Source organism: Salvelinus namaycush, chromosome 24 (genome assembly GCF_016432855.1).
Source record: "Salvelinus namaycush isolate Seneca chromosome 24, SaNama_1.0, whole genome shotgun sequence".
Lineage (NCBI taxonomy): Eukaryota > Metazoa > Chordata > Actinopteri > Salmoniformes > Salmonidae > Salvelinus > Salvelinus namaycush.
The window spans coordinates 12,270,814-12,296,351 of NC_052330.1; the positions used below are offsets into that span (position 1 = coordinate 12,270,814).

General features: G+C 43.6%; 1 protein-coding gene across 1 annotated transcript in view; it reads left to right on the forward strand.

Moving 5' to 3' along the window:
• Nucleotides 1-22,780, forward strand: part of LOC120019709 (centrosomal protein of 85 kDa-like) — a 67,582-nt gene extending 44,802 nt beyond the window's left edge. The window contains exons 5-13 of the mRNA XM_038963111.1: nucleotides 1,670-1,787; nucleotides 1,963-2,208; nucleotides 4,719-4,871; nucleotides 5,728-5,882; nucleotides 6,016-6,133; nucleotides 6,238-6,288; nucleotides 6,513-6,620; nucleotides 8,660-8,843; nucleotides 18,220-22,780. Coding sequence (XP_038819039.1) covers nucleotides 1,670-1,787; nucleotides 1,963-2,208; nucleotides 4,719-4,871; nucleotides 5,728-5,882; nucleotides 6,016-6,133; nucleotides 6,238-6,288; nucleotides 6,513-6,620; nucleotides 8,660-8,843; nucleotides 18,220-18,383 — 1,297 coding nt within the window. The 3' untranslated portion in view covers nucleotides 18,384-22,780. The remainder of the gene's footprint in view (nucleotides 1-1,669; nucleotides 1,788-1,962; nucleotides 2,209-4,718; nucleotides 4,872-5,727; nucleotides 5,883-6,015; nucleotides 6,134-6,237; nucleotides 6,289-6,512; nucleotides 6,621-8,659; nucleotides 8,844-18,219) is intronic.
• The last annotated feature ends 2,758 nt before the right edge of the window (nucleotides 22,781-25,538 follow it).

The following is a 25,538-nucleotide window of genomic DNA, read 5'->3' on the forward strand; positions in this document are numbered from 1 at the left end:
CGAGGAATGTACACACACACACACACTGTCACTGTCAACCCAGCCAAGGCATGTACACACATACACACACACACTGTCAACCCAGCCGAGGCATGCACACACACACACATACACACACACACACTGTCAACCCAGCCGAGGAATGTACACACACACACACACACTGGCACTGGCAACCCAGCCGAGGCATGTATACACACACATACTGTCACTGTCAACCCAGCCGAGGCATGTACACACACATACACACACACACTGTCAACCCAGCCGAGGCATGTACACACACACACTGTCAACCCAGCCGAGGCATGTACACACACATACACACACACACTGTCAACCCAGCCGAGGCATGCACATACACACACACACTGTCACTGTCAACCCAGCCGAGGCATGTACACACACATACACACTGTCAACCCAGCCGAGGCATGTTCACACACACACACACACACACACACACACACACACACACACACACAGTCAACCCAGCCGAGGCATGCACACACACACACATACACACACACACTGTCACTGTCAACGCAGCCGAGGCATGTACACACACACACACACTGTCACTGTCAACCCAGCCGAGGCATGCACACACACATACACACACACTTTTCAATGACCTTGAGCAGATGTCCGTGTGGCGGCATGTCGGCCACACGCGTCCGAGGTGTCCCCTTTCAGAGTGGCAGGCTGGCGCTGACAGGACAAGCTGGGCAGTGCCAGGGGAGGGGAGTGGACAGCACAGGGTCACCCACACACACACCCACCCTGAGGTTACTGCAGGAAATACAGGCAGAGAAACAGAGGAGACACACAGCACACAGACACTACCCTGCCACATCGACACGTGAACTGGTATGACATTAAAGGCCGGACCCGCTTTGAACTGGAGAGATCAATCTAGTACACTCAATATCCTGGCCAACTGGTGTTATTGTGAATACGACAACATGCTGTTAGATATGGGATGAACAGTTTCCTAACGTTATGTAACTTCATGAGTTGAGTTAGCAGCAGGCTGGTGTTAAGGTGAGGGCTTTCTCAATTGTGTGCCTCGTTATTGAATGTCTCCATCAATTGTGACTCAAATGAATGAGAAAACGGGCAAATTTCACCACCAGGTGGCAGTCGAAAGCAAACCTAATCACCAAGCGTTTAGTATTCCTATCTCGATCCGGTAGCATTTATCAACGCTCCCCTTTTTATTTTGCTGAAAGGCAGAAAATGTCAAAGCAAAGAGACACAGGTATTTAGGAGCTGATTATAAATGTGACTTTTTTTCACGGCGGGGTTTAGGGGAGGAAAGTGTGCTTGCCTCATCGGGATAGTATGTAGCCAGCTGGCCCACCCTTCACAAGAGAGAATTATTAGATTTAAGTGATTTACACTGAGTCAAGCTGCCTTATTATATACTATTATTATATATGGTCCTATATGCTCCACATTGATTGGCCTGTTGGCTGTGTTTTTCTGTATTACTGCCAGCCTGTCTAATATTCATAATGGAGAGAGGTGGCACTGTGTGTGACCATTGCATATTTGAATGTGTACCTCATTTTTTAATGTGTAAGTATTACCTGGATATCAGTATAGCTACTTCTGCTATACATTGTGGTGTATTGCTGACATTCTATGTCGGATGTGTGTTTTCCAGACAGAAGCAGCAGATCCTACAGCTCCATGCTCGGATCAGGGAGAACGAGCTGAAAGCGCAACAGGTCCTCCAGAGCCAGAAGGGGCGCTGTGACGACCCCTATCTACTCAAAGCTAAGGTAATAAAGCCTCACCTATACATTAACAGCTCAACTGTCTGACTTAGTACAGTATACTGTTATACACAACTGGCCATGTGTTAACATTTTTAAGCTTTGTCTGAAGCCATTTGTTGACATATCTGGAACTCTTTAAAAGACTGACAACTCATGTCTATCCTCCTCTATTTTCCAGGAGTCTCCATATGACAGTCCAGTGGCTCAATCACACCCCCAGCTCCATCTGCAGCTCCACCCCCAGCTCCAGCCCCACCCCCAGCCCCAGCTGCAGGTCCCAGACAGGATGAGCCCTCTGTGCTGTGACAACGGGGAGCTGGGCCGTAAGCTGGCCGCTGCAGAGCTGGAGGTCATCCACCTCAACGAGTTCCTCAAACAGAACACCCAGAAATACACAGAGGATATCAAGAAGCTGGAGGAGAAGGTGGGCAATGGGCATATTACACAGATCAACCCTAACCCCAGCCTCAGCCACAACCCTAACCCTAGTTTCATGTCTACACCCCGGATCAACCCTAACCCCAGCCTCAGCCACAACCCTAACCCTAGCTTCATGTCTACACCCCGGATCAGCCCTAACCCCAGCCTCAACCACAACCCTAACCCTAGTTTCATGTCTACACCCCAGACCAACCCTAACCCCAGCTTAACCCTAACCCTAACCCTAGTTTCATGTCTACACCCCGGATCAACCCTAACCCCAGCCCAACCCTAACCCTAGCTTCATGTCTACACCCCGGATCAACCCTAACCCCAGCCTCAACCACAACCCTAACCCTAGTTTCATGTCTACACCCCGGATCAACCCTAACCCCAGCCTCAACCACAACCCTAACCCTAGTTTCATATCTACACCCCGGATCAGCCACAACCCTAACCCTAGCTTCATGTCTACACCCCGGATCAGCCACAACCCTAACCCTAGCTTCATGTCTATACCCCAGATCAACCCTAATCCCAGCCTCAGCCACAACCCCAACCCTAACCCTAGCTTCATATCAATACCCCGGATCAAATAACACTGAAACATGCATGAGAGCACCAGCTGTTCTGGAAGACTGTGTGATCACGCTCTCCGCAGCCGATGTGAGTAAGACCTTTAGACAGGTCAACATTCACAAGGCCGCGGGGCCAGTTGGATTACCAGGACGTGTACTGTGAGCATTCGCTGACCAACTAGCAAGTGTCTTCACTGACATTTTCAACCTCTCCCTGTCCAAGTCTGTAATACCAACATGTTTTAAGCAGACCACCATAGTGCCTGTGCCCAAGAACACTAAGGTAACCTGCCTAATGAATACCGACCCGTAGCACTCACGTCTGTAGCCATGAAGTGCTTTGAAAGGCTGGTCATGGCTCACATCAACACCATTATCCCAGAAACCCTAGACCCACTCCAATTTGCATACTACCCCAACAGATCCACAGATGATGCAATCTCTATTGCACTCCACACTGCCCTTTCCCACCTATGTGAGAATGCTATTCATTGACTACAGCTCAGCGTACAACACCATAGTGCACTCAAAGCTCATCAATAAGCTAAGGACCCTGGGACTAAACACCTCCCTCTGCAACTGGATCCTGGACTTCCTGACGGGCCGCCCCCAGGTGGTAAGGGTAGGTAACAACACATCCGCCACGCTGATTCAACACAGGGGCCCCTCAGGGGTGCGTGCTCAGCCCCCTCCTGTACTCCCTGTTCACTAATGACTGCACGGCCAGGCACGACTCCAACACCATCATTATATTTGCCTATGACACAGCAGTGGTAGGCCTGATCACCAACAACAACGAGACAGCCTATAGGGAGGAGGTCAGAGACCTGGCCGTGTGGTGCCAGGACAACAACCTCTCCCTCAGCGTGATCAAAACAATGGAGATGATTGTGGACTACAAGAAAAAGAGGACTGAGCACGCCCCCATTCTCATCGACGGGGCTGCAGTGGAGCAGGTTGAGAGCTTCAAGTTCCTTGGTGTCCACATCACCAACAAACTAACATGGTCCAAGAACACTGTGTCAGTCATGAAGCGGGCATGACAAAACCTATTCCCCCTCAGGAGACTGAAAAGATTTGGCATGGGTCCTCACATCCTCAAAAGGTTCTACAGCTACACCATCGAGAGCATCCTGACTGGTTGCATCACTGCCTGGTATGGCAACTGCTCGGCCTCCGACCGCAAGGCACTACAGAGGGTAGTGCGTACGGTCCAGTACATCACTGGGGCCAAGCTTCCTGCCATCCAGGACCTCTATACCAGGCGGTGTCAGAGGAAGGCCCTGAAAATTATCAAAGACTTCAGCCACCCTAGTCATAGACTGTTCTCTCTGCTACTACACGGCAAGCGGTACCGGAGCGCCAAGTCTAGGTCCAAGAGGCTTCTCAACAGCTTCTACCCCCAAGCCATAAGACTTCTGAACATCTAATCAAATGGCTACCCAGACTATTCACATTGCCCCCCTCCCCTCTCCACACCACTGTCACTCTCTGTTGTCATCTATGCATAGTCACTTTAATTAACTCTACCTACTTGTACATACTACCTCAACTAACCGGTGCCCCCGCACATCGACTCTGTACCGGCACCCCCCCCTGTATATATTGTTATTTTTTACTGCTCCTCTTTAATTACTTGTTACTTTTATCTCTTATTCTTTATTTTTTGAAACTGCACTGTCGGTTAGGGGCTCGTAAGTAAGCATTTCACTGTAAGGTTGTATTCGGTGCATGTGACTAATACAATTTGATTTGATTTAACCCCAGCCTCAACCCTAACCCTAACCCTAGCTTCATGTCTACACCCTGGATCAACCCTAACCCCAGCCTCATTCACAACCCTAACTCTAGCTTGATGTGTACACCCCTGGAACACTTAACCTAGCCACAACCCTAACCCTAATGTATGTAATCAACCCTCTATCCTGCCCTCCAGATGAAGACGCGTGACCGCTACATCAACAGCCTGAAGAAGAAGTGTCAGCGGGAGAGTGAGCAGAACCAGGAGAAGCAGCAGAGGATAGAGACCCTGGAGAAGTACCTGGCTGATCTGCCTTCCCTGGATGAAGTCCAGACCCAGGCCCAGCAGGTAGAGACCCTGTCCAGCCACAGGATCATCTCAGGGGGTCTCGTTTGCCTGGCATCTCCGCTAGAATCTTTGCTAGAATCTCTGCTATGCTTCTTAGTCATTTGATGGCCATGTTAGAAAATACCCCCAAAATGATGAGAAAGTACATAAGCTAGCCTGTATGGTCTTGATTTAGTTTTAGGGTTAAGATTTAGCTTAAAGGCCAGGTGAGGGTGAGGGTTAAAGGTTAAGGTTATTGGTTGAAATTGGATTTGTGGTCACTGGTCAGAAAGCTCCTTATGTCTGCCCCCTCTAGCATGGCCAGATAGTGAGCCCCAGCTAACATCTCTGCTAGCTAGCGTCTCAGTGATAAGCTACAGTAACACCTGGTAATGGAGCGGAGGCGTCTCTTCATTACAGCTCTTTAATCCCATTAGACCTGATTAGATCAGCCATTTCAGGCTGCATTAATGGTAGTGCTAGAGGGGAAAGAGGAGGAGGCAGGGGAGTTCATACTGTCAATTAACAGCAAGTGTCTGTTAATAACCTCTGATCAACCTTAAGTTAATATGTCTCCTATTGTGTTTGCCCTGTCTATCTGAACTGTAATGATAATTAAATCATCGTCAACCTGCTTTGTGTAATTTTCTTCAAGACAATTAATGAGATTCAATTTGGTAATGGTAATCGTGTAATACACCATTTTACCACCAGAGGTCAATAAGAACCAGACAATTAAGTCAATGTAAATTGCATAGTGTGGGTTTGTGTGCACTAAACTGGTGTGTATGGTTTGGTGAGTCTTATCTAGTTGTGTTTGCCTGTTTGTGTGTGTACAGTCCTAATGTTATGTCCATGTGCTGTGTGTGTTTATCAGCTGGAGGAGGGTCAGGGGAAGGCCCAGGGCCTGCAGGACACAGTGGCTCGTCTGGAGAAAAACCTGGAGGAAGGCCGCACCGTGCTGCAGGAGAAAGAGGACCTGATTGAGACCCAGTGCAAGAGGGAGAAGGAGCTGGTGGCTGCTGTGCAGAGGTATGGCCAAGGAATAGAAATACAATTGCAACATGTTTTTAATTGTCACAGTGCGATTAAAACGGAGCTGGTTAGCTGTGGTTGTGCTGATGACAGACAGTGCCCTAACGTTGTGTCTCTCTGGTTCCCCCAGCCTGCAGGAAAAGGTGGAGCAGTGTCTTGAGGACGGGGTCCGGCTCCCCATGCTGGACCTAAAGCAGCTGGAGGTAGAGAACGCAAGACTACAGGAACAACAAGCCACCACCAGCAAGGTCAGACGCCGAATGCAGACACACACGCGCACACACAGGGTCATTCAGAGTGCTGAGTCTTGACAGCTACCAGATGTTTACGATTCCGCTCTGGTCTTTTTCAGCTGATAGACAATCAGAAGAGCCAGATAGAAAAACTGACCCTTGAGCTGACGGTAAGCCTTATTATTAGACTGAATTTGGGTCAACAGTATGCTTCAATCAGGTGCTATTGTCGTCTAGTAGTTGTCATGTTGTGTGTCTGTCCTTGAGTGTGTCTGCGAGTGGGTGATGATGATAATGTTTAAAAAGAGGATGACGATCAGTCATCACTGTCATCCGTGCATCGTACAGCATAGTGGGCGTTTCATGTGATGGCTGTCTTATTGTTCTGCTGCAGGCTGTAGAGCAGAGGCTGCAGAAGGAGCGATGTCTCTCCCAAGAGCTCCAGCAACAGCTGCAGGAGAAGGACGAGGACCTGGATGCGTTCTCCTACACCCTCCACCAGGTAACCAGACCCTCGCTGATGAGCCCCGCGCAGCCTCTCCTAAAACACTAACTACAAATGTGTACACGTCGCAAAGTAGAATTGTTCTCGGGAACAGCAAACAATGAGCGGACATTTCTTTAGCCCCGTTTATACCCTCCGCTAACACGCGTCCTGGTCTTGTCCTGATCGTTTACTATAAGTTTACACTTATAAGATCTGATCAAAATCAGTTCACAGTGGGCCTTTTAATCGTCTACTCCTGTCTAAGAATGTGGGCACAATCAGAATGAGGACAAGATCAGGACAAAGAACGCATGTTAGAACCAAGGGTAGATTGGAGTATCTCACACACACACACACACACACACACACACACACACACACACACACACACACACACACACACACACACACACACACACACACACATCCTGTCAGACAGTAGCTCTGTCCCAGGTTTAGCTGGTGATGGAGAGGTCCATTCACCCCCATTATGTTCCTCTAGTGACCCTTTTTGTCCTCAGATCTTTTCATAGCAGCCAAGTCATGAATAACCCAATATGGCCCCTCCAGCTCCCACCACTACCACACACACCCTATTAGAATTCATGGTGTCATTCTTCACCTCCCCCGCCCGTCTCAAGGTGTGTGTCTCCTGTACAGAGGAGAGAGGAGAGCTAGAGAGCACACATGTGTGTCTCCTGTACAGAGGAGAGAGGAGAGCTAGAGAGCACACATGGCTGGCGCCGCAGCATCATACATTATCCCACTGACAGGGACACAAGAGGCAATTATCAGCTGGAAGATTCCCCGGCTCGGCTCCCACAAAGCGAGGTCGCTGGTTTGGAGAGAGAGAGAGAGAGAGAGAGAGGGGGGGGGAGGGTGGAGGGTGAGGGGATGGAGTGTTGCCTGGCTCTGACTACTCAAAGGGCTGTCGGCGCGGGGACGGTGAGATATGACAAGATGAGATGAGTCTGTGTGGTGTGTCTAGTATGGGTGGTTTTAACTCCACTGCTCTGTGGAGGCTGGGTCTTAAGCTGCACACTATGTCCCCAGCAGCGTGTAGAAAGAATGACAGGGGAGGAGGGACATTTGACTCCAGGCATCAACAAGTGGTAAGCACCTTTGGGTGTGAAACTGAGATGAAAGAGAGAGTTTTTTTTTGTGGTGAAACGGCCTCCATCTTGGAAGAGCAGGATCTTGGATAATCGGTCCTAAAATGACTTTGCACCTGCAACAACTTTCTGCCCCCTCTGTGGGTGTTTGTGTTACTATGACGCCTCATTATCCTGTTGAGGGATGGTGATTATTATTCCAAACTACATGGTGTTCTGTGAGACATTTGGAGAGACTCATTTTAAAGTGTCTATTTGAACTATTCTGTTTCAAAGCAGAACCAATGAGAGGCTGTGCAAGTGTTGATGATCCTCACAGGTTACAAAGGAGTGTAACACACACAAATGCACACACACACACACACACACACGCACACTCAGCTTTAGACACCGCCTGCCAGCGGCAGTTCTCACTTCTTCAGCATTTCTCTCTCAAATTCACAGTTTCATCCAAAAATACAATCTCTGGAGCCTTAATGGACAAATCCATTTCTGTTTAGAAATAATAGCGCGGCTGTCATGTTATGATAAAAACAAAAACGTTTTTATCAAATCAAATTGTATTGGTCACAAACACATATTTAGCAGATGTTATTGCAGGTCCGTGAAATGCTTGTGTTCCTATTGTGAGCGACTAAACTCCCTTCTCTAGCTATTTACAATGTGTTGTTGTTAATGCATTGTGACAGTGACAGAGAACAACAATGACGCTTTTAAGCACAGCAAAGATTTTTGCCAATTTGTGTTTCAATTCAGCAACACTTTATCTACTTTGAACTGGCGCAAAATCCTATTTAATATTGGGGCGGATTTAATGGGTTTTACATTAATTTAATGAACACTCCAGAGCTCTGCTGCATTAGTGTCAGCGTTTAATAATAAACCCAGTGTGTGTGTGTGTTCTAAGTGTGTGTGTTCCACTGTGTGTGTGTATTCCTACAGAACCGAAGGCAGGTGGAGGAGGGCGTGGTGGTGCGACAGGGCAGCGGGGGCCAAGGGCCCGAGGCGGGGCCCTTACTTAAGGAGATGTCCCTGTGTTTGCTGGACCTCAAGGCCCTCTGTAGTATCCTCACCCAGAGGGCCCAGGGCAAGGAGCCTAACCTGGCACTGCTACTGGGCATCAAATGTAAGTACATCTGTCTAGATCATACCTCTCTGCATACACACACCTCCACCCACAAACTACTGCCGTATCCAAAATAGGCTTGGGCGGTATACCGTACGGTATACTGGGGTATTTGGAAATATCCATGGGATGTTTTTTCAATACATTCAATACCATTAAAACTATTTTTTCAATACATTTACAAATTTGTAGCTACTTTTTAAGCAAATAACTGCAGTCAACTTGTGCAATCCGTTAGGAGATAAAGTAGATCACATTATTAATTTCACGTGTCACATTATTTTACATTATGAAGCTTACCGTTGTTCCCGAGAACAGTTGAGCCAGTCATGTTTGTTTGTACATAGCACAATGGGAGAAAGCAGAAACAGGTGAGTCCAGCTGTGTATTGACAGGAGTCTTGTTTTCTATTGAAAGTCAAGTGTTTTTTTTTTACTTCAATAGGATCCGTGGCCTGCAACTATAGTTTTCCTTCACATAAAATGCATTAGTGCAACACGTTTTCGCATAAAATAGCTTAATTTTCATCAGATGAAAAGTGCAACACTATTTGGCTGGCAGCCACAAAGTAAATGAGCTTACAATGAAAAAGCAAGGTCTTTTGCAAAAACGATCCATGGCCATCATATTTCTAATGTTTATCATAGAAAGAACATAGCCTGCTAAATTTCCTAATGTTTTGCTTAAAATGTATCTTGCATTATACCCGGAGAACAGTAGGCTACACCAAACATTTCTAGAGATGCGAAAATCCTGGCGAAATGCATAGCACATAGAATAAAGAAGGTTTTACCAGATATTGTTCCTCCTGATCAGACATGTTTTTTACATGGACGATATCTTGGAGATAATGTACAACGGTTACTTGAAACAATTTAACATTATGAAACATCAACGATACCGGGCCTGGTCTTCATAGCAGATTTTGGAAATGAGTTTGATAAAGTATGACTACAATTTATATATAAAATGCCTGGATTACTTTAATTTTGGTGAATCTCTTATACAATGGGTTAAAGTTATGTACAGCAACCCCAGATGTAAAATAGTAAATAATGGTTACTTCTCAGAACGTATTGAGCTTTTAAGAGGAGTAAAACAAGGCTGTCCGTTATCTCCATATCTATTTATTATAGCCATTGAAATGCTAGCTATTAAAATTAGATCCAACAAGAACATCAAGGGGTTAGAAATCCAGGGGATAAAAACAAAAGTGTCAATGTATGCCGATGACTGAAGTTTTTTCTTAAGTCGCAAACTTGAATGTACGTTTGTTTATGTGTAACTCTGTGTTGTTTTTGTCGCACTGCTTTGCTTTATCTTGGCCAGGTCGCAGTTGTAAATGAGAACTTGTTCTCAACTGGCCTACCTGGTTAAATAAAGGTGAAATAATAAATAAATAAATCTTGATCCCTGCAAAGTCTCATTGAAGATCTTGATCACTTTTCTAGCCTCTCTGGATTAAAACCTACTTATGACAAGTGTTTTTTTATTTTATTTAACTAATCAAGTCAGTGTGTACTGTACCATATTACGTATTGGATCGTTAAAAGACAGTGTTTACACTACCTTGTAGTTTACCAATAAAAAGGGCACGGGTGGTGTAGTAGACATGCTTGGTATTCATATCTCAAAAAATATTAATTAACTTACCACAATTCATTTCAATAGAAAGTTTGCAAAAATAGATACGATTCTGCAACCATGGAGAGGTAAATACTTGACCTTTTTTGGAAAAATCACATTGATTAACCATATGGGATGGCGTATCGCTTCAGAATGCTGTGGTAGCCATGCTGGTTAAGTGTGCCTTGAATTCTAAATAAATCACTGACAGTGTCACCAACAAAGCACCATCACACCTCCTCCTCCATACTTCACGGTGGGAACCACACATGCAGAGATCATCCGTTCACCTACTCTGCGTCTCACAAAGACACGGCGTTTGGAACCAAAAATCTAAAATTTGGACTCATCAGACCAAAGGACAGATTTCCACTGGTCTAATGTCCATTGCTCGTGTTTCGTGGCCCAAGCAAGTAGGGCTGGGCGGTATACCGTATTTTACTATATACCGGTATTTATACACGGACCGGTTTGGGTTTACCTTCTAGAACGGTATTTGAATGTTTGGTTTGTTAAGTGTGAGACGCCGTGTGTAACATCCATTTTTATAGTTTACTCCGCTACTTGAGTCATCCCTCTCCCCTCTCTCTCTCTCCATGCCGCTTTCCACACAGACCCAGTCCCACCCCCTGTCACTCAAGGAGCGCATTTGTTGTTGCTTGACCACGAGACACTTTCGTTCAGTCTGCATGGTCAATGCAGCACATGCAACAATGTTGAATGACAACGATGTTCCATGATTCCAAAAGTTCACCCAAGTGTTTTGATCTAAATCGCAATTGCAACATTTGGTTAAAAATAAGGCCTAGTATTTTTGCCCATATCGTGGCAGTGTGGAAATGATCTCAAATGAGTGCAGGAAATGCAGGAAATTATTTTAGGTAGAAGTTGAATTGAACAGTATAAAACAATCCGAATGGAGAAAGACCCATTGAAGTAATTTAGAATATATGTGTTTCCACCCTAGGGTCATGCACTACTCATAAAGCACATTTAGAACTTTTATTAATCAAAACATAAAATACTGTAAAAAAAAATAAAAATATCATGATATGATATTTTAGCCATATCGCCCAGCCCTACAAGCAAGTCTCTTATTATTATTGTTTTTTTGCAGCAGCAATTCGACCATGAAGGCCTGATTCACACAGTTTCCTCTGAACAGTTGATGTTGAGATGTGTCTGTTACTTGAACTCTGTGAAGCATTTATTTGGGCTGCAATTTCTGAGGCTGGTAACTCTTAATGAACTTATCCTCTGCAGCAGAGGTAACTCTGGGTCTTCCTTTCCTGTGGCGGTCCTCATGAGAGCCAGTTTCATCATAGCGCTTGATGGTTTTTGCGACTGCGCTTGAAGAAGCGTTCAACGTTCTTGACATTTTCCATATTGACCTTCATGTCTGAAAGTAATAATACTTATTTGAGCTGGTCTTGCCATAATATGGACTTGGTCTTTTACCAAATAGGGCTATCTTCTGTATAACACCCCTACCTTGTCACAACACAACTGATTGGCTCAAATGCATTAAGAAGGAAAGAAGTTCCACAAATTTACTTTTACAAGGCATACCTGTTATTTGAAATGCATTCTAGATGACTACCTCATGAAGCTGGTTGAGAGAATGCCAAGAGTGTGCACAGCTGTCATCAAGGCAAAGGGTGGCTACTTTGAAGAATCTAAAATATATTTTGATTTATTTAACACTTTTTCTTTGGTTACTACATGATTCCATATGTGTTATTTCATAGTTTTGATGTCTTCACTATTATTCTACAATGTAGAAAATAGTAAAAGATAAAGAAAAACCTTTGAATGAGTAGGTGTCTCCAAACATTTTACTGGTAGCGTGTGTGTGTGAGATATATATATATGTATATATATATATAATTTTCTATTTTTTGGGCCTACAAGCCCTCAGTCAAGCCTCTCTCAGTCTATTGCGGACAGTCTGAGCACTGATGAAGGGATTGTGCGTTCCTGGTGTAACTCGGGTAGTTGTTGTTGCCATCCTGTACCTGTCCCGCAGGTGTGATGTCCGTCCTATCTCCCTGTAGCGCTGTCTTAGGCGTCTCACAGTACGGACATTGCAATTGGCCCTGGCCACATCTGCAGTCCTCATGCATGCCTAGGGCAAGTAAACGCAGATGAGCAGGGACCCTGGGAATCTTTCTTTTGGTGTTTTTCAGAGTCAGTAGAAAGGCCTCTTTAGTGTCCTAAGTTTTCATAACTGTGACCTTAATTATCTCCCGTCTGTAAGCTGTTAGTGTCTTAACGACCGCTCCACAGGTACATGTTGATTAATTGTTTATGGTTCATTGAACAAGCATGGGAAACAGTGTTTAAACCCTTTACAATGAAGATCTGTGATCTTCATTGTCTTCAAAGATTATTGTATGATAGACACAAAGATTATCTTTGAAAGACAGGGTCCTGAAAAAAGGGACATTTCTTTTTTCGCTGAGTTTATATATATATTATTTTCTCTTTTGGGGGGCCGACAGCGTTTCTTGAGGAGCAAGGCCAAATTAGCAGGTGCAGTTCCTCTTTAATGAATACATTAATGTGTCACACTTATTTATTACAGACACCTTAATGCATACTTTTGCCTTGCAAAAGTATTCATCCCCTTTGCATTTTTCCTATTGTGTTGCATTACAACCTGTAATTTGAATGGATTTTTATTTGGAAATGTGGTATGTGCATATGTATTCACCCCCTTTGCTATGAAGCTCCTAAATAAGATCTGGTGCAACCAATTACCTTTAGAAGTCACATAATTAGTTAAATAAAGTCCACCTGTGTGCAATCTAAGTGTCACATGATCTGTCACATGATCTCAGTATATATACAACTGTTCTAAAAGGCCCAGAGTCTGCACGGGGCACCACCAAGCAAGTGGCACCATGAAGACCGAGTTCTCCAAACAGGTCAGGGACAAAGTTGTGGAGAAGTACAGATCAGGATTGGGTTATAAAAAAATATCAGAAACTCTGAACATCCCACAGAGCACCATTACATCCATTATTAAAAATGGAAAGAATATGGCACCACAACAAACCTGCCAAGAGAGGGCTGCCCACCAGAACTCACAGACCAGGCAAGGAGGGTATTAATCAGAAAGGCAACAAAGAGACCAAAGATAACCCTAAGGGAGCTGTAAAGCTCCACAGCGGAGATTGGAGTATCTGCCCATAGGACCACTTTAAGCCTTACACTCCACAGAGCTGGGCTTTACGGAAGTGTCCAGAAAAAAGCCATTGCTTAAAGAAAAAAATAGCAAACACATTTGGTGTTTTCCAAAAGGCATCTGGGAGACTCCCCAAACATATGGAAGAAGCTACTCTGGTCAGATGAGACTAAAATGTAGCTTTTTGGCCATCAAGGAAAATGCTATGTCTGGCGCAAACCCAACACCTCTCATCACCCCAAGAACAACATCCCATGTTGTTCTTGACATCCCATGAAACATGGTGGTGGCAGCATCATGCTGTGGGGATGTTTTTCATCGGTAGGGACTGGGAAACTGGTCAGAATTGAGGGAATGATGAATGGTGCTAAATACAGGGAAATTCTTGATGGAAACCTGTTTCAGTCTTCCAGAGATTTGAGACTGGGACAGAGGTTCATCTTCCAGCAGGACAATGACCCTAAGCATACTTCTAAAGCAACACTTGAGTGGTTTAAGGGGAAACATTTAAACGTCTTGGAATGGCCTAGTCAAAGCCCAGACCTCAATCCAATTGAGAATCTGTGGTATGACTTAAAGATTGCTGTACACCAGCGGAACCCATCCAACTTGAAGGAGCTGGAGCAGTTTTGACTTGAAGAATGGGCAAAAATCCCAGTGGCTAGATGTGCCAAGCTTATAGAGACATACACCAAGAGACTTGCAGCTGTAATTGCTGCTAAAGGTGGCTCTACAAAGTATTGACTTTGGGGGGTGAATAGTTATACACGCTCAAGTTCTGTTTTTTTGCCTTATTTCTTGTTTGTTTCACAAGAAAAAATATTTTGCATCTTCAAAGTGGTAGGCATGTTGTGTAAATGAAAGGATACAAACCCCCAAAAAATCTATTTTAATTCCAGGTTGTAAGGCAACAAAATAGGAAAAATGTCAAGGGGGGCGAATACTTTCATAAGCCACTGTATACTATGTGAGCTAAACATAAAACTAACAAATTTAAAAAGGTTTAACTATTTACTTAGTTGTTACTGATGTTACTGTCCCCAATACAACAACAAAAATCCTAAATACATAGATTTTTGTCCTTGAAACATTTCATTGAAATACTGTAGAATTCCATTCATTCCTATGGAGGACTGCTCCTCCTGAGGTGTGCCAATTTGGCCGACTGGTGGCTTCAAAGCCTCTCAATGGTCAATACATAGCATCAGCAATCCAGGGTGTATACGTCATTGGTCCTGCTGCACTGTGGCAATTACTCAAACAACTGGCATAACTGTAATCATGGGGAAGCATTTGAAAAGAGTCTGAACTATTGACGCAGAGCCAGAGAAAATGATGTTCCCTTTTCTGTTGAATCGTTAGCTTTTCTTTTGAAAATGCGTTGTTTGGAGCTGTGAAAGGAGCAGACGGAGTGCAGCAGTGGCTGTACTGTAGCTATAGCTAGCTTAGCTAGACAGAAATCCTTACGCCTTCAGTCAGAGCTCAGATCAGAGAGGCTGAACCTCCTGGTGGGCTTGCCGGCTCCCATATTTATGAGGCCGATAGCTAATGATGTTTTCTCCAGATATAGAAACTGTCAGCCTTTGAAGTGAAGGCAGCGTGTTGGGGGTTAAAAATTTATGTTTTAAAGTGATGATTACACAGGTTTCAGGCTTCAGGCAACAGAGGAGAAAGAAGACACTGCTTCATTCCTTCGTGACCAGACATCTTTCCTTCAAAGATTCAAAGCAATTTGACTTCTCCAATTAATTACTAATTTTATACAATACATTCGGAAAGAATTCAGTACCCCTTGACTTTTTCCACGTTTTGTTAGGTTACAGCCTTATTCTAAAATATATTTAGATTTCATCAATCTACACACAATACCCCATAATGACAAAGCAAAAACAGGTTTTTAGAAGTTTTTGCTAATAAAAAAATAAAATATTACATTTACAAAAGTATTCAGACCCTTTACTCGGTACTTTGTTGATGAACCTTTGGCAGCGATTACAGCCTCAATTTCTTGGGTATGACGCCACAAGCTCGGCACACCTGTATTTGGTGAGTTTCTCCCATTTTTCTCCGCAGACCCTCATGCTCTGTCAGGTTGGATGGGGAGCATTGTTGCACAGCTTTTTTCAGGTCTCTCCAGATATGTTCGATCGGGTTCAAGTCCGGGCTCTGGCTGGGCCACTCAAGGACCTTCAGAGACTTGTCCTGAAACCTCTCCTGCGTTGTCTTGGCTGTGTGCTAATTATCGTTGGAAGGTGAACCTTCGCCCCAGTCTGAGGTCCTGAGCGCTCTGGAGCAGGTTTTCATCAAGGATCTCTCTGTACTTTGCTCCATTCATCTTTCCCTCGATCCTGACTAGTCTCCCAATCCCTGCCGCTGAAAAACATCCCCACAGCATGATGCTGCCACCACCATGCTTCACCGTAGGGATGTTATTGGCCAGGTGATGAGCGGTGCTTGGTATCCTCCAGACGTGACGCTTGGCATTCAGGTCAAAGAGTTCAATCTTGGTTTCATCAGACCAGAGAATCTTGTTTCTGATGGTCTGAATGTCCTTTAGGTGCCTTTTGGCAAATCCAAGCAGGCTGTCATGTGCCTTTTACTGAGGAGTGGCTTCTGTCTGGCCACTCTACCATAAAGGCCTGATTGTTGGAGTGCTGTAGAGATGGTTGTCCTTCTGGAAGGTTTTCCCATCTCCACAGAGGAACTCTGGAGCTCTGTCAGAGTGACCATCGGGTTCTTGGTCAGCTCCCTGACCAAGGCCCTTCTCCCCCGATTGCTCAGTTTGGCCGGGCGGCCAGCTCTAGGAAGAGTCTTGGTGATTCCAAACCTCTTCCATTTAAGAATGATGGAGGCCACTGTGTTCTTGGGGACCTTCAATGCTGCATACATGTTTTGGTACCCTTCTCTACAGACAATTCCTTCAACCTCATGGCTTGTTTTTTGCTCTGACATGCACTGTCAACTGCGGGACCTTATATAGACAGGTGTGTGCCTATCCAAATCATGTCCAAACAAGTTATAGAACCATCTCAAGGATGATCAATAGAAACAGGATGCACCTGAGCTCAATTTCAGGTCTCATAGCAAAGTGTCTATTCACTTATGTAAATAAGGTATTTCTGTTTTTTATTTTTAATACATTTGCAAACATTTCTAGAAACCTGTTTTCACTTTGTCATTATGGGGTATTGATGAGGACATTTTTTTATTTAATCCATTTTAGAATAAGGCTGTAACGTAACAAAATGTGGAAAAAGTCAAAGGGTCTGAATACGTTCCGAATGTACTGTACTGTATATACAGTACTTGTATGTAGCCATGTCACATGGATAATAGTATTTAATTCAGACAAAGCCTTTCAAGGTTCAAATAGGACTATGACACACACAGAGGGATGGGCACGGTTAATCGAATATCCTAACGTACATTAGTATTCAATTACTTGAGAGAGTATTCCTTTAAAAAATATATATATATATATACACACAATGCCTTCGGAAAGTATTCAGACCCCTTGACTTTTTCAACAGACTTATTCTAAAATGGATAATAAAATTTAAAAAATGCTCAGCAGTCTATTGAGTAAATGGTCTGAATACTTATGTAAATGTGATATTTCCGTTTTTTATTATGGGGTATTGTGTGTAAATTGATGAGGGGGGAAAACTATTTAATCCATTTTAGAATAAGGCTGTAACGTAACAAAATGTGGAAAGAGTCAAGGGGTCTGAATACTTTCCAAATGCAATGTACCATGAAATTATTCATTTAATAAAACAGCAAACTTTTGAATGTAGTGTTTATGACGTGCGCCCCATTAAAAAAATAGCTTATTTGCATCGATTGTATGATAGATAACCTATGGCAGCAACAAGTGTGTCTAACTAGTGCGAGTATAGCTACTTTCTCTCTCTCTCCCAACAGGCACAGGCCCCTGCCCTTTCCCCGCCCTGCTGCACAAGCAGAGCAGCATCGTCTATGCTGTCGCGCATCAAACAAGAAAAAAGACACATGTATTCTGACTATCCGGATATCCGAGAGAAAAACAATCACAATATTATTCTAATAGTGGCAATATTTCAAATGCCCATCCCTAGCACATACACAATATACACTCTCTATACTCACACACTGAACAGAGCCTTTCACACAGCCGCAGTATAATTAAGCATTAAGGCCCGGGGGGGTGTGGTATATGGCCAATATACTGTGGCTAAGGGCTGTTCTAAGCCCTTAGCCGTTGTATATTGGAAATATACCACGAACCCCCGTGATGCCTTATTGCTATTATAAACTGGTTACCGACAGAATTAGAGCAATCAGCATTCAAGGCTTGAACCACCCAGTTAATAATAAAAAATACACACACCTGCCAAAAGATACTCATACACTTACTATCTCATAATGTGGCATATCTCACACTCACTAAGTCACACACCTGCTGCTCGTTGAAATCCTGCAATGGTAGATGTGAACTAAAGCCCATCAGATAGATTTCAGTATTGCTTCACTGATGTGGTCTCTGGTTTCTGACGGTGTATTTCTCTCTCTTAACCCCCATAGCGATGAGCATGTCAGGGGAGGAGAATGACAACTCCCTGGTGGAGGACAACTTGCGGGCCAAGCTGCTGGAGGTTGGCCAGCTGAGGAAGGACATTGACGACCTGCGCACCGCCATCTCCGACCGCTACGCACAGGACATGGGCGACAACTGTGTGACGCAATGACAATGACACACCCGCCACGAGGGGTTCTGACCGCCCCTCTTCTCTTGTCACTGCACAGCGTCAGCATGCCCACTTCCTTCTCCCTCTCCCCAGGGCTACTGTTTCACAGCCAGTGAGGACAGGAGAAATCCTGATTGGAGGAAACCCAGGAAGAACAGTGTTAAAATAGGGAATAATAAACCTGGTACAGTGTCAAGCAGCCGTGAGGTTTTTATCCAGTTCTACGTGATGGAGGCATCTATCGCCAGCTTTCTGAACGTAGGACCAAGCTGTGAATCAAGTTTACAAGGAACAGTCTTTTTAAATAGGATGTTTTGATTTTTCAAATGTTGATCGTGCTTCCTGTGTACTAGAAAGAATTCCTACATGATCATGTACATTGCTTCATGCGCATAGACTTGTGTATTTAAACCTGGAGACCCCTACCCTCACTGATGCACAGAAGGGAGTATGAGTGTGTGACTGTATGTGTGTGTGTTGGTGTGTATTTGGCCCCTCTGACACAATCACCAGCCGGTAGGAAAATTACTCTCACTGCTGCTCTGTCAAGTGCCTCTGTGTGACAGCTTCTCCAGCAATCAGCTGTCCCCTTCCTAAGTCGTCTCCAACGGCAACCAATGGCTCTCCTCTCACACATCATCTCCACAATGCGTGTTATCCAAAGACCTTGTCCCCAAACGTCTCTCTCTCAGCTGCTGCCCATAGTCGCAGGTCGACACTGCATAGTGGCACTTCTTCCTTTCATATCCGCGCCATTGTGGTGTTTCCGGTTCCTTTTTAATATAGGTGTTTCTTCTGTGTGAGTTCAGTGATGTGAATAACACTCCCAGACTGGTTATTAGGATAGCTATGTTGATAAGGAAATGATAGCATTGCAATTATACCCTCAGTTATATTATTGGCTGTTGTATTGTTGTTGAACATCGTAAGCAATATATTAACCCATCAGGTAATATTCAGGTGTCTTTCTAACCAAATTAAATTCAGGAATTGTTTTTCGAAGTTAGGAATCTCCTTGGTAAGGTCAGAAGTCAGGGCTCAGTACCGTCTCCCCTGAGTTCCATAGACACCTGTTTGATTGAGACAGTAGAACAAATGCAAAAACACAGAGGGCAAAATTGACAAGGCACTTCTACAGTCTAGGCCTTCAGAACATTACCCACTGGGACTTGACTCAGCTAGTAGTTGTATCCATCCAGTCAGTCAATATAGGAGCACGTAATACGTCAAGGTTACTGACCACTCTACTCCTCCAACCTCTTCCACACAGTAGAGGGGACTCTTTAGTCTATTGAATTCATGGTGTGATCGTTGGTTCACATTCTCCTGTTTTACTTCATTGTTTGCCGTCGTTCCCACTATTTGTCATAGGAATACTCCTCATGCTTGATCTTTAACTAAATGGAAAGTGAATTTACTGTTTGCTACAAGGTGATGAACGTTATTACATGTTATTTTAAATACGATCTACAGATACTGTAATTCAGCCTGGTAATAAGTTGTTAAAAATGACAATATCCATTTTCATAGCTAATTTATTGCATGTTTCGAAGTGACATGTTTTAATGTGGACTTAAGTCATTGTGTTGTGTGCGAGGAACAATTTGCATGGGTAGGGTATCCTATTCTACTGTTGTATTACCGATCTTAAAAAGGAAACTTGTACAGTATGAGCTATGTAACAAATGTTTTGGTAGGCTATAAGATATGGAACTAACGTTTTGACTGTGTTCCAGTCGAGCCGACATATGCAGCCTCGCTAACGCTGAACCGCAGTAGAGCGGGATTGTAATTTAAAAGCAATGTTTCTGCAGTCGCGGTAAACCCTACATGTGTTGGCTCAACCGGGAATGGCTTTTACATTTCAGTCGTACGATACTGCGAATCTTCCACGATACGGATTTAATCTAGCCCTAAGTGATACATGGAAACCGTAAAATACTATGCAATGTCCCATGCACCAGCCAGCGCCTCACATTCAGTTATCAGCAGCAGATATGAGATATTGCTCTTCTGTGCCTTTACAAATCTATGCAGCAGATAAGAGCTCCTGTATGTTCCTCCCTATTGACATGAATAGTGTCTGGAGACATGTAACTATTCTGCATGTATGCATCCAATGTAAATAGGACTATCTGACTCGCTTACAATGTATGATTACCATCTTACATTGTACTGTCTGTATGTTGACAAAGATGTTGCTAAGCAATAGCCACAAACAATGCATACATATCCACTCAGGTAAATAATGACCATAGCAGGCTCTTGTGAAACCTGAAGAAGAATGTACTCGGGTGCACAGAACGGTGAGGCACTGTAAGTATGGCATCCATTGTGACGGTGTAAGTCTATGGTGAGACTGGTGTTGTCGACTCATCTAAAAAGGGAAAGGTGTGGTTGTCATGGCTGTCTCTCTGTGCACTGTGGACTTTGAGCCACTGGTTGGCTTTATTGTACGTAGGATTATTTCTGTGGTTTATAAATGTTTTAAGCTTTTAGTTTTGCAGCTAGATTTTATGAATGCCAAAGGTCTATTTATATATGATGTTCCTAAATGTATTAACAAGTATTTTTCCATTTGATATGTTATTTGTACAGATTGCAAATACAATATTTTTCTATAACTGTTTGTATGTGTTCTCTCTAGGCCGCAGTTATAATAATCAGATGATTCAGAACCTGAAACAGATCACAGTTCTAGTCAATGAGTTGTGTTTTATTGGTTATACAGCGACCCAGCACTGTCACACGTTCTAGCTTTTGTCGTTAATTGGCCAAGAATTGTTAGCATTTGAAATCTATTTACTACCACAACTTAAGGGGAATGACCGATCAATTCAAAAACGTCAAAGTAGTTCAATCCATCCGTTGGCTAAACCCTAATTATTATTTTATTATTGAATATTAAAACATACAATCTACCGGCAGTGAAGCAGCTCAACATTTACATTACATTCAGTCATCTAACAGACTCCCATCCAAAGCGACCCCCAGAAGCAACCAGGGTCAACGCCCTGCACAAGGGCACGTCGCCAGATCTCCCACCAAGTCAAAAACGGGGACCCGAACCAGCGACCTATTGGCCACCGGCCCAAGCTCCCAACCGCCAGGCCACCAGCCCTCCAAGATCCCCCTACAGTTCCCCGAGAGCTGCCCCTCAACCATCCAAGACCCACCCCCTCCAAAAAATAAATGAAACCTCTCCCTCTATTCCCCACCTCCAACTAGTTTTCATTGGGAAGGCAGATTGCTTTTGATATTAACACTATCACATGTGAACATGCAGAATCCTACTCATTGCTCCACGTGCTTAATATACGTGACTTTTCTTGTCAGCCAGAACGGGGCGCCCAGCTCACGCCGGGGAGGCTGCCCCTTCCAAAATGAATGCTATCACTTTCCACCCAGTGCAAACGACGCCCATCCGGGCCAGCTTAATAGAATCCCCCCAAAACCTCACAGAAACCACAGGCCTGGCAAAATGAGGCAAAATGTAAACAAACCCCCCAAAATATGTTAACCTTAGTGAATGCATGCAAACACCACATCTTCCAATCAAAAACGGATACAGCAGAACCATAATATTGGCAGATCCACACGTGTGAATGAGATTTTTTTTTAAGCATTTCTACAGCCATCCACAAAGGGAAACCCTCCTAGGAACACTGCATACAGTGAGAACAGTGTAAACACAAAGGTTAGCTGCTGTGTGTGTGTGTGTGTATTGGAAGCATTACATCTGCACCAGAAAGAACACAGACCTGCTACGCCATAATTTTAGGCTTGTAAACAAGACAAATGGCCCCTTTGGTTGTGTCCGTCTATCACTTGGGTCAGTCAGCCGTGGGCAGGCTCAGCTACTAAATCCTAATACAAAAAATGTAGAGCATTTTGACAAACTGTCATGGCTGGGGCCGGTGATGGATGGCTGTAGTACAGCTCAGGGTAAATTATGTCAAACCACTTATATTCAAATACCTCCCACCCTGGCTGCCTGGAGGAGGGGATTTCCCCCTGTTAAAACGGACTATGATCAAAATCATCATGGTATTCTTAAAGGCTGAAAACCCTGCATTAGCACCACAAGTAAAACTAGTAAGAACCTAAATGAGAAAGGACAACATTGAAGAAATCAATAGAAGGAAATCTTAAGACAACCTGTAGCTGATAGGGTGGGTATATACTGGATAACAGAGGTTTCTGTAGCTGATAGGGTGGGTATATACTGGATAACAGAGGTTTGTGTAGCTGATAGGGTGGGTATATACTGGATAACAGAGGTTTGTGTAGCTGATAGGGTGGGTATATACTGGATAACAGAGGTTTGTGTAGCTGATAGGGTGGGTATATACTGGATAACAGAGGTTTGTGTAGCTGATAGGGTGGGTATATACTGGATAACAGAGGTTTGTGTAGCTGATAGGGTGGGTATATACTGGAGAACAGAGGTTTGTGTAGCTGATAGGGTGGGTACATATTGGAGAACAAAGGTTTCTGTAGCTGATAGGGTGGGTATATACTGAGAACAGAAATTTCTGTAGCTGATAGGGTGGGTATATACTGGATAACAGAGGTTTCTGTAGCTGATAGGGTGGGTATATAATGATAACAAGAGGTTTCTGGGTACATACTGGAGAACCGAGGTTCTACTTTACCTTGGGAGATCTTGGTGTCAAACTCCAGCAGAGGGTAGAGGTTGTCAGGCAGCACCCGTGTGAACCTAGGAGTTCTGCTCCAGGAAGATCCAGTGATGGACCAGCCTCTTCCTTTGGAGGAAGCTCTGCACGGGCCCTCGGTACACTGCATTGCCTGACACTATGTACTGCCTGAGGGATGACCAGAGAGATGCACTTCAGACATTTCTAATGGCCATATGGCTAATATGAATGAATATTAAGTAATGACAGAAAATGCATGACAAAAATGTTTTATAAATTCCAAAATGGTCATATTCCTGATACAAATGAAACACTTAATGAAAGGGTGAAACAAAAACAGAAAATCCATTCATGAATAGGTGGGTGGCCCTGAATTGAGACACTGTCACGCCTTGACCTTAGATATCTGTTTTTCTATATATTTTGGTTAGGTCAGGGTGTGACTAGGGTGGGTACTCTAGTTTTTGTATGTCATGGGGTTTTTGTATGTCTATGTTGGCCTGATATGGTTCCCAATCAGAGACAGCTGTTTATCGTTGTCTCTGATTGGGGATCATATTTAGGTAGCCATTTTCCTCATTTGTGTTGTAGGATCTTGTCTATGTATAGTTGCCTTGGTGCACATCAGTAGCTTCATGTTTCGTTCGTTTGGTTGTTTTGTTAGGTGAGTCAATTTTAATAAACTATGTGGAACTCTACTCACGCTGCGCCTTGGTCTCATCATTATGACGAACGTGACAGACACCTTGGAGTAGCAATGAAAGAGTATTTTTCAGTTTTTCTTCCATCCAATCTCTACTGTGAGCATCATTATTTTAGAAGCAGGGATGAATTTCACATGATCAAACCACATAGAGACTGGAGAACAACAGAATGTGCAAGGAAACGGAGTAAATGGATAACTCCATGAAGGCAATTTGTCATCTCTTAGAAGAAAGAAAAAAAAACTGTGCCCAAAGTAACTTTCAGAGAGCTCAAGTTATTCTCTCCACAGTGCCTTAAATTTGGATTAATCGAATATGTAATGACTCGCCCAGACAGGATGGAGACTCTGAATACTAAGGGCATTTAAAATATTACATTGATAATACCATGGTGAAAGATGTTTTATTCACAAGTAGTTATTACATTTAGTCCTGCAGCCAGTCAGTGTTTTATTTAGACTCCTGTAACTTAAAGGAGCAATCCGTGATTGCAACATCCCTGTTTGGGTTTTTAAATTAGGAATTTAGTTCAACTGTCTAACGCTATCAGAACCCGAAAATAAGCTTGTTTTATACCTTTGTTAATAATAACATTGTTAACAAACACTGTATAGCTTCAAAACATGGTTAAAACTATAATCTCATGGATGGTTCTGCCATTCATAGCTCTGTAGATTAATTTGAGAATGGTCTCCAGGCACAGCCCTAAACTGTTTGCTAAATCTGTGGCGGGGTGTCTGGTTTGAACTATAGATTACCACTTTAAGAAGGCAGGGAAAAAACACAATGAGCCTGGAAAAATGTAATTCAACTCTGGGGTAAAAGATTCAGGCTCTGAGTTTGAGTTATGTGCTTCTGTTGAACTCCTCTGTATAGATTGAGGGGCTGAGCAGTCTTGAAGTTCAAACATATCATTGACTGACAGTGGATAGTGCTGGGTCCTGCGCTGCAGGCAATGTGTTTGAAGCTACCAGCTGTGCCCTGATACACAGCGCTCTCTCCCCAGGCTTCAAAGCATAGCTAACGAGTTTTTAACCAACTAACAGTATAGCTCCATATTCCCTCTCAATAGGATCTGAAACGCATAAGAGTTAGGCGGTATGCCAAATATACCGTATCCCGGGGAATTTTGAAATACCCTGGTATGATTTTCAATTCCATTGAAAAAATTATTTTAAGTTTTATATTTTAATATTTAATTTAGACTTTTTTTTGTTGGTCCAATGCAGCAGGTTTATCTCAATGTTATATAGTTTCTGGATAACAATTAAGTACCTTACGGTGCTTCTTTTCAATTAAAACGGTCAAAAAGAAGGAAAAATAGCTCCTTAGCAAAGAACAATTTCTCAAGCAAGAATTTAACTGGGACTGTTCGGGAGTGGTCTGAGTGAAGAGGGGAAAACTGAAAACCATCTGTTATTGGTAGAGAGGTTTGGAACTCTTTCTAATTGGTTCATTCACCAATTACCGCCTGGTGATGTCACCAGGCAGGCCAAATCTCCATCCCACCAAAACAGGCAGAAATTTCAGGTGATCTTTCGAACAGCTCTTACACTAAAAGGGCATTATCATTTTCACAGTATTATTCCAACCTCAGCGTGGCAATATACAGTCGTGGCCAAAAGTTGAGAAAGACACAAATATTAATTTTCACAAAGTCTGCTGCCTCAGTTTGTATGATGGCAATTTGCATATACTCCAGAATGTTATGAAGAGTGATCAGATGAATTGCAATTAATTGCAAAGTCCCTCTTTGCCATGCAAATGAACTGAATCCCCAAAAAACATTTCCA